This window comes from Pipistrellus kuhlii, unplaced genomic scaffold (assembly GCF_014108245.1).
Source record: "Pipistrellus kuhlii isolate mPipKuh1 unplaced genomic scaffold, mPipKuh1.p scaffold_m20_p_13, whole genome shotgun sequence".
NCBI lineage: Eukaryota > Metazoa > Chordata > Mammalia > Chiroptera > Vespertilionidae > Pipistrellus > Pipistrellus kuhlii.
The window spans coordinates 10,844,095-10,859,992 of record NW_023425438.1 but is presented as its reverse complement, the minus strand read 5'-3'; the positions used below and the strand labels follow the sequence as shown (position 1 = coordinate 10,859,992).

Below are 15,898 nucleotides of genomic sequence, written 5' to 3'. Positions count from 1 at the left end.
ATTCATATGTTCTTTTGAGTATAGGAGGAATGATAGAGGCAATGATAGGAACTGTATTAATGCAGTTACTGGGAAAACTACTGTAGGATCTACTTTCCAAATGTGTTTGGTCTGCCAACTCAGGTCCACTGCTCTGGCCAACACAAATTAAAAAAAATAATTTTTATTGATTTTTAAAGAGAAAGAAAGGGAAAGGGAAAGAAAGATAGAAACACAGATGAGAGAGAAACATCATCGGTTGGCTGCCTCCCACACGCCTCCGACTGGGGATTGAGCATGCAAGCCAGGCATGTGCCCTGACCAGAATTGAACTGGTGACCTCTTGATTCCTGGGTCGAAACTCAACCATTGAGCCACTCTGGCCAGGCTAAGGAAATTAAAGTAAGGAAATTTAAAGTATAGGCTTTAGTTAATAAAAATGCATTAGGGCATTATCTTAGAACTGTAGATAGCCTTAACCACTGTTTAAAAACATTATTAATGTAAAAATTAAGTCATGAAGTTTTAACTTTATGAATCACATTTTATGTAAGTCATAGAAAATTGAATTATAAATATAAAAGTAATAAAATTAACTTAACATTCTTAACACATTATCAACTTGTGCTATTTTTCTCACTTCATTGTAGACTGGTAGAAACTGTGACATATATGGGGATTGGTCTTCAGTTTACATTGGGGAACCATTGACCTAACCCAGTGGTCGGCATTTTACTCTGTTATTAGATAGGATTATTGAGTCATGGAAAAACAGGCATAACTGGTTGCTGGTAAGCGGATACAGTTTGGCTACGCTTAAACTGCTTTCTTCTCCTCTTCCTTTCCTCCCCCATTGTCCTTTCTTTTGTGCTATGTATCATATGAAAATGTTCTTTTTAAAAAACATTAAAGAAAGATGTTTCCTCTTTGACCACCATCTTTAGTCACATCTCTTCCATAGTTATATAAGTGGCCATAGTACCATTGGTGTGAATCCTTCTACGCAGTTTTATGTGCATTTTACATTTGTCATTCTTTCCTTTCCAAAATGATGTATTTTTTACGTAGCAATGTATCTTGGAAAGCTGTTCATGTTAGAAAATATAGCTTGACCTTATTTTTTTCAGCTGCTGCATAGTGTTTCATAATGTTGAATGTACCATTTATTTAGCTGTTCATTTATGTTTCTGATTTTTTTGTTACGCACAGTGCTGTAATGAAACTTCTTTATACTTGCAGTTGAGTATTTCTCTAGGGTAGATGCTGATAAGGAATTTATGATGTTCAAATTATAATAGCTACTTATCAGTTTGCCCTCTGAAGTTTTACTGCCTCTAGTTGTGGAGGCAAAGACACCAACAAATGATTTTTAGAATATCAAAGACAAAATTGAGATGTATTTTGCCAGTCTGTGAGAAAAAATGGTGCTTTGTTGTTTTAATTTGCATTTTCTAAAAATAGTGAGGTTGAAGATTTCATAAATATATCAACCATTTGTATTTTCTTATAAATTGCATATATGAAATTGTATTGCTCATAAAGTATTCAGCTCAAATTATTATATACATAACGTTTTTCCTGCATTTTTGAAATAGAACATATATATAGAAAAGTGCATAATCACAAGTATACAGCTTAGTGAATTTTCATAAAGTGAATACACCATGTGTAACCATAACCCAATTCAAACAAAGCATTACCAAAACCCTTGAAGCCCCCTGGTGGCCTTTCCAGACACTACCTGACACATCTCTTCCTGGTAACCATTATCCTTACTTTTACCTTATAGTTTCTTAATGCTTTTGAACTTTATTATAGATACATAGACTCACATAGGACATACTCTCTTCTTTTATGTGTTAACTTTTTAAGTACATTTTAAGAATTGCATCATAGTTTAGAAAACTATGACTATACAGATAATTTCTTCTCTCATTATAAACTTCAAGAGCTTAGTGTTATTTTTATATAATCCTTGATGTCCTTATCCAGTTCTAAGAACTCTCAGAGTGGACTCCTTCCCCCTCAACTCTGTTACTGAAATCTTGTTACTGAAATCCCCTGCTTTATTTTGGGTAGATTTGAGGTTTGATTGATTCCATTTTGCTCTTTGATCCCTGTGTTTTATCAAAATAAGTAAACTGTGGTTTTATTTTGTCTAAGTTCTCTCTAAGGAGAATGCCTGCTTACCCTGTACTTTTTCTTTTTCTTTTTGTATGGGGGAAGGTGGTATTCTTGTATGGCTTTAGGAAGTATGAAACTATCGAGTTGGTCCTTGCTTGTTACTGTTTGGGTCCTTTTCCCAAACAGGTAAAGGTGTCAGAGCAAACTTTATACGTTATCATTTCAGCTTCCCTTGCCTGCCTTATGAATTCTTAATTGATCTGGAAAGATGTTTTAAGTTCTATTTGGCTTACTTTTTTTAAAATTTCTTTTTGGTATTTTGCTTATTAAAGGAGTACCCTGTAGTCTTCAGAATATCTTGAATATAAATTCTAAAGTAAAAGTTTTAGTGATTTTCTGATATTATACTTTAGCAGAGACTTTTTTTTTTTTTTTTTTTTTTTTTAAATATATTTTATTGATTTTGTACAGAGAGGAAAGGAGAGAGACAGAAAGTTAGAAACATCGATGAGAGAGAGTCATCGATCAGCTGCCTCTTGCACACCCCCCACAGGGGATATGCCCGCAACCAAGGTACATGCCCTTGACCGGAATCGAACCCGGGACCTTTCAGTCCCCAAGCCGACGCTCTATCCATTGAGCCAAACCGGTTTCGGCTTTAGCAGAGACTTTTTAAAAATGTTTAGCAAAGTAAAGATGAATAAAGTCACTAATGGTGACATTCTTTCAAATTTATTTTTAAATTAATGATCTGCTTCCTAAGAATTTCAAGTGATTTACAATAAGATGTGTGATAATGCTAATAAGAATACAAATAAAGGATTGTAAGAGGAGAAGAAGATAATTATGACATAATCTTTGCTTCTGTAATTGAATGTTAAATTTAGCTATGAGCCTGTGTTTTGAGACTTGAAAGGAAAACAAATTCAGTTCTCATTGGGGAATGAAGCATACCATTTTATCAGGTGAGACAGATGTGTTTTTGTTATTAAATTCTGAAAAATGCAGAAATGTTCATCAGAATCAGGTCATGCAAATTAGCATGCATTTGGGGATTTAAAAACGTATTGGAGCCCTAACCGGTTTGGCTCAATGTATAGAACGTCGACCCGATCAAGGGCATGTACCTTGGTTGCAGGCACATACCCAGTAGGGAGTGTGCAGGAGGCAGCTGATCGATGTCTCTCTCTCATCGATGTTTCTTTTTTTTTTTTTTTTTTTTTAATAAATCTTTATTGTTCATATCATTACATATGTTCCTCTTTTTTTCTCCCTCCATTGCTCCACTCCACCAGGTTCCCACCCCACCCTCTGCCCTTTCCCCACCCCCCATTGTCCTCATCCATAGGTGCACAGTTTATGTTCAATCTCTCCCCACACCCCCCACTCCCTTCCCCCCCCCCCCGAGAATCGTCAGTTCACTCCCCTTCCATACCTCTGATTCTATTATATTTACCAATTAATATTGTTCATCAGATTTTTTAAAATTCCCTTGGTTTTTAGATTCACTTGTTGATAGTTACGTATTTGCTGTTCATAATTTTTATCTTTATTTTTTTCTCTTTCGAAAGAACCCCCTTTAGCAATTCATATAATTCTGGTTTGGCAGCTATGAACTCCTTTAGCTTTTTTTTATTTATTAGTGAAGCTCTTTATTTGGCCTTCGATTCTGAGTGATAGCTTTGCTGGGTAGATTATTTTTGGCTGTAGGTTCTTGCTATTCATCACCTTGAATATTTCTTGCCATTCCCGTCTGGCCTGCATGGTTTCTGTTGAGAAATCAGCTGATAATCATAGGGGTGCTCCTTTATAGGTAACTACCTGTTTCTCTCTTGCTGCTTTTAATATTCTCTGTCTTTTGCTCTTCGAATTTTAATTATGATGTGTGTTGGAGTGGCCTTCTTTAGATTCCTTTTGTTTGGGGTTCTGTGCACTTCCTGGACTTGTAAGTCTATTTCTTTCACCAGGTGGGGGAATTTTTCTGACACTCTTTCAGTATATTTTCGGTATCTTGCTCTTTCTCATCTTCTGGGACCCCCAATAATTCTGAGGTTGGTTCACTTGAAGTTGTTCCAGAGGCTTCTTCCAATATCTTCAACTTTCTAGACTCTCTGTCTTCTTGCTTCTGCGGAGGAGTATCTTTTGGCTCTTTATGTTCCAAATCTATGACTTGATTCTTGCAATCTTCCATTCTGTTTTTAGGACTCTGTATAATATTTTTTATTTCAGACAATGTATTCTTTATTTTTTGTTGATCCCCTATTATTTCTTGTTGATCCCTTATTATTTCTAGTTGATCCCTTTTCATATCCTCATAGGTCTCGTTTATTTTATCGGCCTTTTCTAGGAAATTCTTGAAAAACCATGTAAGTGTGGTTTTGAACTCTATATCCAGTCACTTTTTGTCCTCCATTTCTTTCATTTGTGATCTGTTTCCTTGTCTGAGCATTTTCGCAGCTTCCCTGAGTTGGTAGCCTTAAAAGTCTCTGTGTTCAGTTTGGATAGGGCGGAGTTTCAGGGTGGAGCCTACAGCCTTGGCTTCTGTCAGCCTCGCCCCACGAGGCTCCTGAGTCTCAGTATTCCTCAGGGTTCTTCAGTACTTGTTGTAAGCACCTCTGAGAGTAAGGTGCCCTCGAGTTTCACGCGCTACCATACAGTCTAGGCTCTCCCCCAATGAGCCCGGAACTGGGGTTCAGTTCAGTTGGAAGTGAGGTCAGAGCAGTCTGGAACTATTGTCTCCGTCCTGCTAGGGCAATCCAGTGGCACAGTCAACCGCCTGTTCTCTGCGAGCAATGTGTGCGCCTCCGGGACTGCCTTTCGCCGCTCCCCTGGGTTTCCGCCTTACAGCCCAGGCTCCCTCTGTATGAGCCTGGGTCCCCGGGATCTGGCCTAGAACTGGGGTTCAGTGCAGTCAGAACTGGGGCTCAGCACAGTCTGGAGCTTTTGTCTCCTTCCTGCTAGGGCAATCTAGCTTCAGAGTCAACAGTCCGTCCATTGCGTGCAATGTGCGCACCTCCGGGGCTCTGCCTTTTGCCGCTCCCCTGAGATTCCGCCTAACAGCCCAGGCTCCCTCTATATGAGCCTGGGTCCCCAGGGTCTGGCCTAGAACTGGGGTTCAGTGCTGTCGGATCTGGGGTTCAGCACAGTCCGGAGCTTTTATCTCCTTCCCGCTAGGGAATGCCAAGCAGGCACTTGGCCGCCCCTCCTCTCTGGCTCCGTCCTCTCTGCGCATGCAACGTGTCTCTGTACCTTATGCTTTTACAGCTCCTCTGATTTTCCTTCTGGTTTTGTTTTTTCTTCTCATTGTAGAATTTCTAGTCGACTTTGCTGTAGTTCTGGGTAATGTCCATTTTGTATTTTAGTTGTATTTTATTGAAACTGTTGTGTGAGGCTGCAGTTAGTTGTTACCTATGCCGCCATCTTGGATTCTTCTCTCATCGATATTTCTAACTCTATCCCTTTCCCTTCCTCTCTGTAAAAAAAATCAATAAAATATATTTTAAAAATAAATAAAAAATGCATTGGATTTGAAAGAAATTAATTAGCTCATAAGTATTTCACTTATATTCATCTACAATAGTTTATACGACTAGTTCACAAAAAGCATTTGACTTAAATTACTTAATTAATGAACACAGTTAAATTCTTTTACATTGTGGAATCTCAATCAAGCTGTGATTATTTCAGCTATATGTTAAGACATTTTTATTTTCATTTCTAAGTCATTTTGCAGTAATCTACCCTATATAATAAAAGCCTAGGTGGCGTCTTGTCCTCATGTCATGCCCTCGTTCAACATTGTCACAAGATGGCTGCCGTAAGATGTAGGGCTCATGGCACTGCTGCAGCGGCACAAGCATCTCCTGATCAGGACTGATTGGGTGCGAGCCCATGGCAGGCACAGTGGGGCTGCGATGAGCTGGAGCGGCAGGTAGGAGATGCAGGCAGTATTGGACTGTGGGTTTTGGCCCAATCCCTGCAGAGCACCCAGAGGGACCCCACCCATGCATGAATTTGTGCACTGGGTCTTTAATATATATATATAAAAGCCTAACCGTCTTACCAGTAGCTATGACATGCAATGATCACCTGGTGGTAGAAGCTCTGACCAATAGCTATGACGTGCACTGACCACAAGGGGGCAGATACTCAACGCAGGAGCTCCCGAGCTGCTGTGACTTGGCAGCTGTGGTTCTCGGGTGATGCACTGGAAACCTGAGAGGAGGGAGCCCGATTCTGGGGTGCATCACCTGAGAAGTGCCCTCTTGAAATCTGGGACCCCCTTGGGGGATATCGGAGAGCCAGTTTTGGCCCCACAGGATAGGCTGAGGTACTTAACTGGTGCACAAATCTGTGCACTGGGTCTCTAGTTATTTCATAAGCAACAATTGATCTTCGTCTTTACACTTTTATTATACATATTTGATTTTGGCATCTGAATTAAAGCCAACATACTGCTTATTTATTTTGGACTGGTATTGGGAAACTCATAAACTTGTCTCATATATTTGTCTCAGCTGATTCCCAAGGGTTGTTTTTTTTTTTTCTGATAGTATTTAATTTGGGATTAAAACAAAAGTAATTTTAACCTGGATTAATTATGTTCTTAAAATTTTTATAATTAAAACATTTTAAAATATAAAGTAATGCATGTTTATCCTTTATTAAAATTAGGCTAATATAATAGTACATGAATTAAAAAGTAAAAGTTCTGTTCCTTTTCTGTTTCTACTAAAGATTGGAGAGAAGCAGCCTATGTCTTTTTTTGTTTTTGTTTTAATCTTTGTTGTTGAAATTATTACATATGTTTCCTTTTCCCCCCCATTGAACTCTCTCACCCTGGTCCCCTTATAGTGTCCATTGGTTTTGCTTATTGCATACAAGTTCTTTGGTTGATCTCTTACACCCACCCTCCCCTGGCTTCTCTCTTGAGGTTTGACAGTTTGTCCCATGCTTCTATGTGTATGGGTCTATTTTTGTTTATCAGATTATGTTGTTCATTAGATTTCACATATGAGAGGGATCATGTGATCCTTACCTTTCTCTGACTGGCTTATTTTGCCTAGCATATTGCTCTCCAGGTCCATGACATTATAGAGGTACATCTATAATGCTTTTAATCCAAAGAAGCCAGAGCCTCAGGAAGCAAAACTGAGGGTGGTAGGAACACAGACAATTCTTGGTCCTGTGTAAACAAATTGTTCAGCACTTATGGTCTTATTCTATTTGTACTTTGAACCATTTTGTACATATGTCATTAAGCTGTAAGTATTGGTAGAGATTTGGTAATATATTATCCAGGTAAACTTGATTTTGTATTAAGGGATTTGACCTGTTTCATTGTTTGTCTGACATTTTTAAAGCACTATGACATTTGAAATAGTATTTGTTTCCTGTTGTGATTATTTTAAAATATTCAGAGGTCTTGACCACTGGAATATCTTTTTGTAACATACATTTCAGGCCATTATCATTTTCATAGTTTAATAATTTTTCCAATAGCTTATTATCCTGAGGTAAACCATATATTTTCTCTAATACAGTTTAGGTTGTAAAATCAAATGTTTCATTATTTTAGACTATGCTTCCAACAGTTTAGTTTAAAATATCAATATTATGTTCTTCCGGTTATGAGGACCCATGAAAGTACAGCTGTCCCTCAGTACCCAAGGGTATTAGTTCTTTGGACCCTTGTGGATGTAAAAATTTGAGGATCTCAAGTCTCATATAAAACTAGTGGCCCGGTGAAATTTGTACCATGAGGCGAGGGGGGCGGTGGCTCAGCCTTCTTCAATCTGGGACCCCTTGGGTAGTTGGACATCCCTCTTGCAATCCAGGTCTGCTGGTTCCTAACTGCTCACCTGCCTGCCTGCCTGCCTGCCTGATCACCCCTAACCACTCTGTCTGCTGGCCTGCTTACCACCTACTGCCCCCCCCCCCCCCACGCCAGCCTTCTCACCCCCAACTGCCCCCCCCTTTGCTGGCCTGCTCACCCCCAACTGCCTCCACCTTGCTGGCCTAATTGCCCCCAACTTCTCCCCCCTGCCAGACTGCTCGCCTCCAACTGGCCCCCCTGCTGGCCTGCTTGTCCCAACTGCCTCCCTGCCGGCCTGATCACCCCCAACTGCCCTCCCCTCCTGGCCTGATCACCCCTAACTGCCTCCCTGCCAGCCTGATCACCCCCAACTGCCCTCCCCTCCTGACCTGATCACCCCAACCTCTTTTGAATTGAGTTGTCTATTTCTCCTTGGCCCTGCCACCATGGCTTTGGAAGGATGTCAGGAAGGTCTAATTAGCATATTACCCATTCAGTAGTAAAGACTAGAGGCCCGGTGCACAAAATTCTTGCGGGGGGGGGGGGCGCCGCGGGTGTCCCTCTGCTCAGCACCCTATCCAATCCGGGATCCCTCGGGGGATGTTCCCAAGCATTGGGCTTAAACTGCAGTCGGACATCCCTCTCACAATCCTGGCCAATGACTCATAATTGCTCACCTGCCTGCCTGTTTGGTCACCCCTAACTGTTCCTTCCTCCCCCCTCGCCTCCCTTCTGGCTTGATTGCCCTTTACTGCCTCTGCATGCGGGCCTGATCACCCCTAATTGCCCCCACCCCCAGCAGCCTGGTTGCCTCTAACTGTCCCTCCCCCGCTGCTGGCCTGGATGCCCCCAACTGCCCCCCCCCCCACCTGCCTAGTTGCCCCTCATGCCCTTCCTGTCGGCCTGGATGCTCCACACAGCCTGCTGTTCAGTGTCTGGTTGTCCATCCCCTGACAGTTTGTTATAAGCAGCCATCTTGTGAGGGCATGATGGTCAATTTGCATATCACATCTTTATTATATAGAATTATTAATAATGAACTACAACATTTGCCAATGACTGATTACTATAATCATATTGCATTCATTTCCCTTATGCGCCTTATGCGCAGGCGCACCATTTCTCTCCAATATTTTAGCAGCCAATTGCCACGTCATTAGTCTTGGACTGACTTGTTTGATGTGCACAACAGGAAATATTTCGCTTTCAAAGAACAAGAAAAATAGGTTTATTGGCATTACGCTTATTAGTGCAGTTATTCAGTTTCTGGTAAGTTAGTGTTCAAGAAAAATTAATTTTTATTAAAAGATTCTATTTTATGTAAACGATTACTCATTTATTTCAGCCCTTTGTATTCAGCATGTCTCTATTGAAATAAACCTACATTCCTATGAAAATTGAAGCTCTCCCCCGCCCCCCCCTTCGGCCCACATAAATTTAAACCTTTTTATTTAGCCTTTGAGTTTGCATGCTTACTGTAGCCCTCTCATTAAAGGTTATTATATATATCATTCTGAGATTGAATTTGAGCAATTACATATACAGTAACAAAATATACCTTTCCTTTTATGTCTTTCAGAATGAGGGTGTCATGGAAAGGGATTTACTTCATACTCACTCTGTTTTGGGGAAGCTTTTTTGGAAGCATCTTCATGCTGGGTCCCTTTTTACCTTTGATGTTTATAAGCCCATCCTGGTATCGCTGGATCAACAACCGCCTTGTGGCAACCTGGCTCACACTTCCAGTGGTAAGTTACACACTAGAGAAGGAAATTATTAAAGTGGCCCAATGTATAGATTTTTACTTTGTTAGAGTCAGATTTAGTCAAATGTTAGATTTAAGTCTTTCCTGTTATATAAGAGGTGCATTAAATTTAAAGGGACCCAAAAACTAGAGAGAAAAATAATTGTCCTTTGAAGTAAAATATCTAATTGAGACATTTATATTTTAATTTAAATTCTTTTCATTGAGATATGTGTTAAATATAGCAAAATATACAAATCTAAAGATACAGATTGAAGAATATTTGTATCATCAATTTTGCATAATCACTTTTGCATTTCCATTTACTTTACAAAACAATGACAAAAATTAAGATTTAGATAAATTTTTTTAAAACTCCTGATATTGATGTGATTGCTTTAAGTCTTCTCAGTAACCACAAAATTTAAGAATAAAGTGGTTTCCTATCTGTGGGCTAGGTCAATAACATCTGTAAAATGAAAGTATATACAAAACATGTAGTGAATTCTTGGAACTGCCAGGTATCTCTGCAAGGTCAGTGCATGCTGCTGTGAGCGTTCTCCCTCTGATCTTGAGCTGGGGACTCAGTAGGATTCCAGTCCAGACTCCTCCCTTGTCTGGGACTGCAGAGGCTTCAGCCTTCTCTGAAAATGGACATGTATGCAGTTGTCCTTATCTTGAATAGGCCGTCTATCTTTCGTGAGTGTTACGTTCTTTCTTTTTCTGAGCAACACCTAGAACTTACTATTACTGGTTTACTACTTGTTATGGTGGGTGTTATACTCAAACAGGAGAACTAGAAAGGAATCCTCTTCCTTCATTTGTTGAAGGGTCTTCTTTACCTGCTTCTTTTGAATTGAGTTGTCTATTTCTCCTCAAGCAGATGCCATTGTTATGTTTGTAGAGAGGAGAGTATCATGCTGATGGTACGGACCTCTCAGGTAGAGATTGATTGGGAAATATTTCTAGACGCAATGGTGGTTTACTTACCTTGATAGAGCAGATATTTCTTAAAAGTTTCCTGTAAATTTAATTTTAATAAATCATTTACAGTGTGCCCTTTTCATATTTAAAAAGGAATCCTCTGATGAATAATTTTTTGAAATTAACTTGTTCCTTATTTACAAGATTAATTTGTTTTAAATTATAGATATTTGTCTTATGAAATGTGATACTGTTTAACTATAAGTAGCCTCCTGCCTCTCTCTGGTCTCCTTCCTCTTATCTCTCTTCTGTATTTGCACTTTAAGCTGTCTGTTTTACAGGCACAGGGAAAGAGACAGCATACTTGTAGATAATAAACAATTGTGGTATGGTTGCATATTTAATTCAGTTATTAGGAGAAAAATGAGAAGATTTTGTTGAAAGGAAAGGTCAAGGTAAAAATTCCTGTATAAGGATGATCAGAGCTGCTGACCACTTTTGTGGCAGATACTGTGTTTAGGAGATGGCTTCATTTCAGGGGCCACTATTGTCCCCATTTTATAGAACAGAATAGACAAGTTTTGAGAAATTAAATAATTTGCCCAAGGTCACACACAGAAGCAAATTATTTAAGCACAGATAAGATTAAATCCAGACTGTCTGCTGCCATTAGAGCCTTAAGTGATAGGATTCATCAGACTCTCATGGAGCCTTAATAACTCTTCAGTGGTAAGAAGTTCACAAGTCCCTCTTGAATGTTTCAGAGGGGGGATTAGAGTTATTTTGAGCTGAGGAATGCCTGACTAGAGGAAAAATATCTGAGAAAGTAGTAATAAAATCGGTCTCAGTAATGTGATGATTCCCTCACAGTGGAGAGGAAAGTTAGCAAGAAATAGTCGTAGAAAGCCTTTTCTTTTGGTCGAGAAGCAAAAGACATAGGTTGTTGAAATACCTGAAACAAGGTACCTATTAAAATATTTGTTGGATGAGTAGACAGACATAAGTAAGTTTCAAGGTCAGACTGCCCAAACTTTGGTGTCAGAGTAGGCTGGCTTCATAAAACTAGTTGTGCAATGTTCTCTCTATTTTTGAAGAAAATTATATTTATATAATTTTTAAAATTATGGTTTAAAAATTACCTAATGCAACCTTAGTGTATCACAGTCCACTTAGAGTTAATATTTATTGCATCTTGTAAAATGTAAGAACCTTGTAATAGTTTAATGCATTTATTCTTACATCCTTTGTGCTGCGTTATCATATTACAAGCATGTCAAACTTACAGCCCATGGACCTTATGCAGCCCACAAGGATAAATATATATATATATATATATATATATATATATATATATATATATATATATATATATATATTTTTTTTTTTTTTTAAATATATTTTATTGATTTTTTACAGAGAGGAAGAGAGAGGGATAGAGAGCTAGAAACATCAATAAGAGAGAAACATCCACCAGCTGCCTCCTGCACATCCCTTACCGGGAATGTGCCGCAACCAATGTACATGCCCTTGACCAGAATCAAACCAGGGACCTTTCAGTCCGAAGACCGACGCTCTATCCACTGAGCCAAACCGGTTTTGGCCACAACAAATATTTTTGTGGCCAAGCTAATATAAATGGTATGTAAGAAACGTTTTAATAAAAATTTCATGACTTAAGTTTTACAATATCCTGTTATACATAATTATTAATAAAACTAAAACGTTTGCTAATGACTGATTACTATCATCATGTTGCATTCATTTCCCTTACACACTTTATGCACAGGCACACCGTTTCTCTCCAGTAATACTAGTAGTAAATATTTTAGCATCCGATTGCCATGTCACTAGTCTTGGACAGACTTGTTTGGTGTGTGCAAAAAGAAATATTTTGCTTTCGGAGAACAAGAAAAATAGGTTTATTTGCATTACACGTTAATTTGTGCTGTTACTCAGTTTCTGGTAAGTTAATGTTCAAGAAGAAATATTAATTTTTATTAAAATGTTCTATTTTATGTGAATGATTATTCATTTATTTCAGCCCTTTGTATTCAGCATGTCTCTATCAAAATAAACCTATGTTTCTATGAAAATTGAAGCTTTTTTTCTTCTGCAGCCCACATAAACTTAAACCTTGTTTATTTGGCCTGTGTTAGCCTTTGAGTTTGACATGCTTGAATTACAATTACTTACAAAATTACCTCCATAATGCAATGTTATAATTTCTTGCTTTAAATAGTCATGTCCTTTAAAGAAAATTGAAGAAAAAATATAGCCTCTATTTAAATGTTTTTCATATTTAGAGTTCTTTATGTTTATTAGAGTTTCCACCTAGTGTCTTGTCCCTTCAGCGTAAAGAACTGCCTTTAGCTTTTCTTGTAGTGAGGGCTCCTATAGCTGAATTGTTTTCATTTAATTGAAATTTTCCTTATTTTGCCTTATTAACTGATTCGAGAACTTAACATATAGGCAAGATTCAACCACCACCATAGTATTATATTGGTACCTATATATTTGAAAAAACTTATACCTAGCTGTTTAACTCAGTGCCTTGCTCACTAGTAATAAATAGCCTATCACAGTGGAGAACCTTCTAGTTAAGAAATTTATTGACCTCAAATCCCCTATAGGTAGGTTACAGAAAACTGATGTTATAATTTTGAGATAGTATACATCTCTGTTAAAAGAAATGGAGAAAAACTGTCAAGGTGTCTTTTATGATTGTTTATTTCATATTTTTCTAAGGTACTAAAGGAGTTTTTATTTTGAAGAAAATAGGTCACATTTTATCTAGGAGGAATTTAGTCATTTCCCCCTGTAGTAGGTATACTTCATTTTAAACAATCCCAAACAGATAAAAATTTTTTTACTAAAAATAAATTAGGATAAATGCACTCCGACTAATTATTGCTCACAGAAATAATCACAAAGTGATTTCAATGGAAGGCGTTTTTTTCCCCCTTGTACTTTTTTTTTTTTAAGGAACACATTTTTTAAGTTAAATGAGGTACTGCAGTAAAAACTTTTTGATTCTTAGATGAAACCTGCAGTAAACTAGTCTAACTTACCTGCTGTGCAAGAATTCTTTAGAGCAATCTGTGGAGTGAACCTTTCAGTCTCTCTGGTACATTTGTATAAGTATCAGTGCATGTCTTTTGTATATTTCATTTTTTGATTATACCATTTAATGTAGTACTATTGGAATCAAACTTTTCATTGCCCAGAGCATTTTAAAAAACCCACATATTTTTTTGATTTTTTTTTACAGAGAGGAAGGGAGAAGGATAGAGAGTTAGAAACATGGATGAGAGAGAAGCATTGATCAGCTGCCTCCTACCACACCTCCTACTGGGGATGTGCCAGCAACCAAGGTCATGCTCTCAACCAGGATTGAACCTGGGATTCTTCAGTCCACAGGCTGACACTCTATCCACTGAGCCAAACCGGTTAGGGCTCAGAGCAGTTTTGGCTTTTCAAAATTCTTTTCAATAATCCAATTGTTAAGAGCTCTGTCCTTTCACCATAAATCATGACTAAGGAATTTAAAGGTCATTTTCTAACTACCCACCTAGGATGCAAGTCTCTTCCACAGACTATGGATTTCATTCCAATCCTAGAACAAAAGAGGTGTTTAACAAACACAGACTAATGGATATAATTTCTGTCTAGACTGCTTCTCTTAAGAAAGGGGTGCTCAATGTTTGATGAATGACTTGGGATTGCAAGGCCTTAAATAGTTAAGGATTTGAGGAGCTGGGCTGAAGCTCTGCTGAAGACAAAGCAGATGAGGAATGTCACATATTTGTTCTTACCTCAGATTTAATAAAGATCTATTGGAATGATAAATGAGAGCATAGGACATGGCAAAATCTATTCAGTGATCATGAGGGGAACCTTTCCTTGTAATGTTTTATACACGGGGAACTTTTAGAGGTAGTAAATGGTACATAAAAGATCCTCAGAAATTGCTCCTGTATTTCTAATTCTAGGAGAAATATTTGCCCAATTAGGTAAAAGTCATGAGAGTTGTAGTACTTAGTTCAACAGAAGAAATACAGCATTATGAAATTTACAAGATTATAATAGTTTCTTATTGCTAAAGAAATAGTACAAATATGAAACAGAAATAGTACAAATATGAGAACAGTGTCTTTTTGTTTTATCATTTAATCTGGATTATTTGAATTTTGAAGTTCTTTATACACTTGACAGCTATATCTTTGTGTAGTGTATTTGTTATTCTGCCTTGCAGGAGCTGTAAATAATGTTGACTAGATATGTCTTGTCTGGTATTAAAAATGATTAATGTGAGCTTAAGATCTAAGCTGCCCAAAAGGTTATATATAACTTTCAGGCACATCCTGATTGAGTGCTAAGATGGTAAGGGAGAAAATGTCATTGATATGCTCCTGGACAAATAGTCTGGAATTCTTTATTTTGACATTTTTCATAATTAAAAGCAAAAGATTGTTTTTGGGATCCATAGAAAACATATGTTAGAAATTGCATGTAAAAGGTTAGAGTTGAGGTTTTGAGTTTATAGGCTTAAAATGTGAAACTTTTCTACAGTACAATACAATTAATAGTCTGCTTCCTCTTTCTAACAAGTTAAGGAAAGGATATCCTGCATTTCAGTTCTTTGCAAAACAGAGGGGAACTGATCCAAATTAACCTTGGATGGTGAAGTCACATGTATACTCTTGGTCAAGACATACAGTTTAGTGATTCATTTTGGTAGTTGATGGTCCTTTATACTTACAAGTGGAAAGAGATATTTCTTACTATGGGTCCAAGCATACCAGTAGAAGTCTCTGCCATGATTCTCTCTACCATGAAGTCTTCTACATAGGGACTTAACTTCCCAGAGGCTTTGGAGTTATAATTATTTGAGTGCTTATGGACCCTTTTGAAAATCTGATGAAAACTATTAGACATTTTGCCTAGCAACATACTTGTGTACAATTTCAAGAAAGGGTACATGTTTATTGACCTCCTGAAAGCCATCCTTTTAGAGTTTAATGAGTGCCAGGTCAAATACCTAGTCCATAATGTGAATCTTAGTCAAGGAAAAGTAACTTAATGGGGACCTGTGGGATATCTATAGCTGTGTTACCTCAAATGATCTTTCGTTTTTGTTAACCCTCACCTGAGGATATGTTTTTCATTGCTTTGCAGAGAGAGTTGAAGGGAGAGAGAGACATCTACTGGTTGCCTCCTCATGCACCCTGGGTTGTGGGGTAGGGAGTGAACCCCACAACCCAGGTACTTGCTCTTGACCAGGAATTGAGCCCATGACCCTTTGGGTTGCAGGC

The 15,898-nt window shown here is 38.1% G+C and overlaps 1 protein-coding gene across 6 annotated transcripts in view; it reads left to right on the top strand.

The window, feature by feature from the left end:
• LCLAT1 (lysocardiolipin acyltransferase 1) overlaps nucleotides 1-15,898 on the top strand; it is a 158,042-nt gene that overhangs the window by 87,555 nt on the left and 54,589 nt on the right. For 3 of the 6 annotated variants that reach the window (XM_036434861.2, XM_036434862.2, XM_045580565.1), the window contains exon 2: nucleotides 9,498-9,666. The exons of 1 other annotated variant lie outside the window; for it this stretch is intronic. In XM_036434861.2, coding sequence (XP_036290754.1) covers nucleotides 9,499-9,666 — 168 coding nt within the window. In that variant the 5' untranslated portion in view covers nucleotide 9,498. Of the gene's footprint in view, nucleotides 1-9,497; nucleotides 9,667-10,180; nucleotides 10,197-15,898 lie in introns of those variants that run through there. 2 more of the 6 variants (XM_036434863.1, XM_036434864.2) reach the window with 2 other exon arrangements.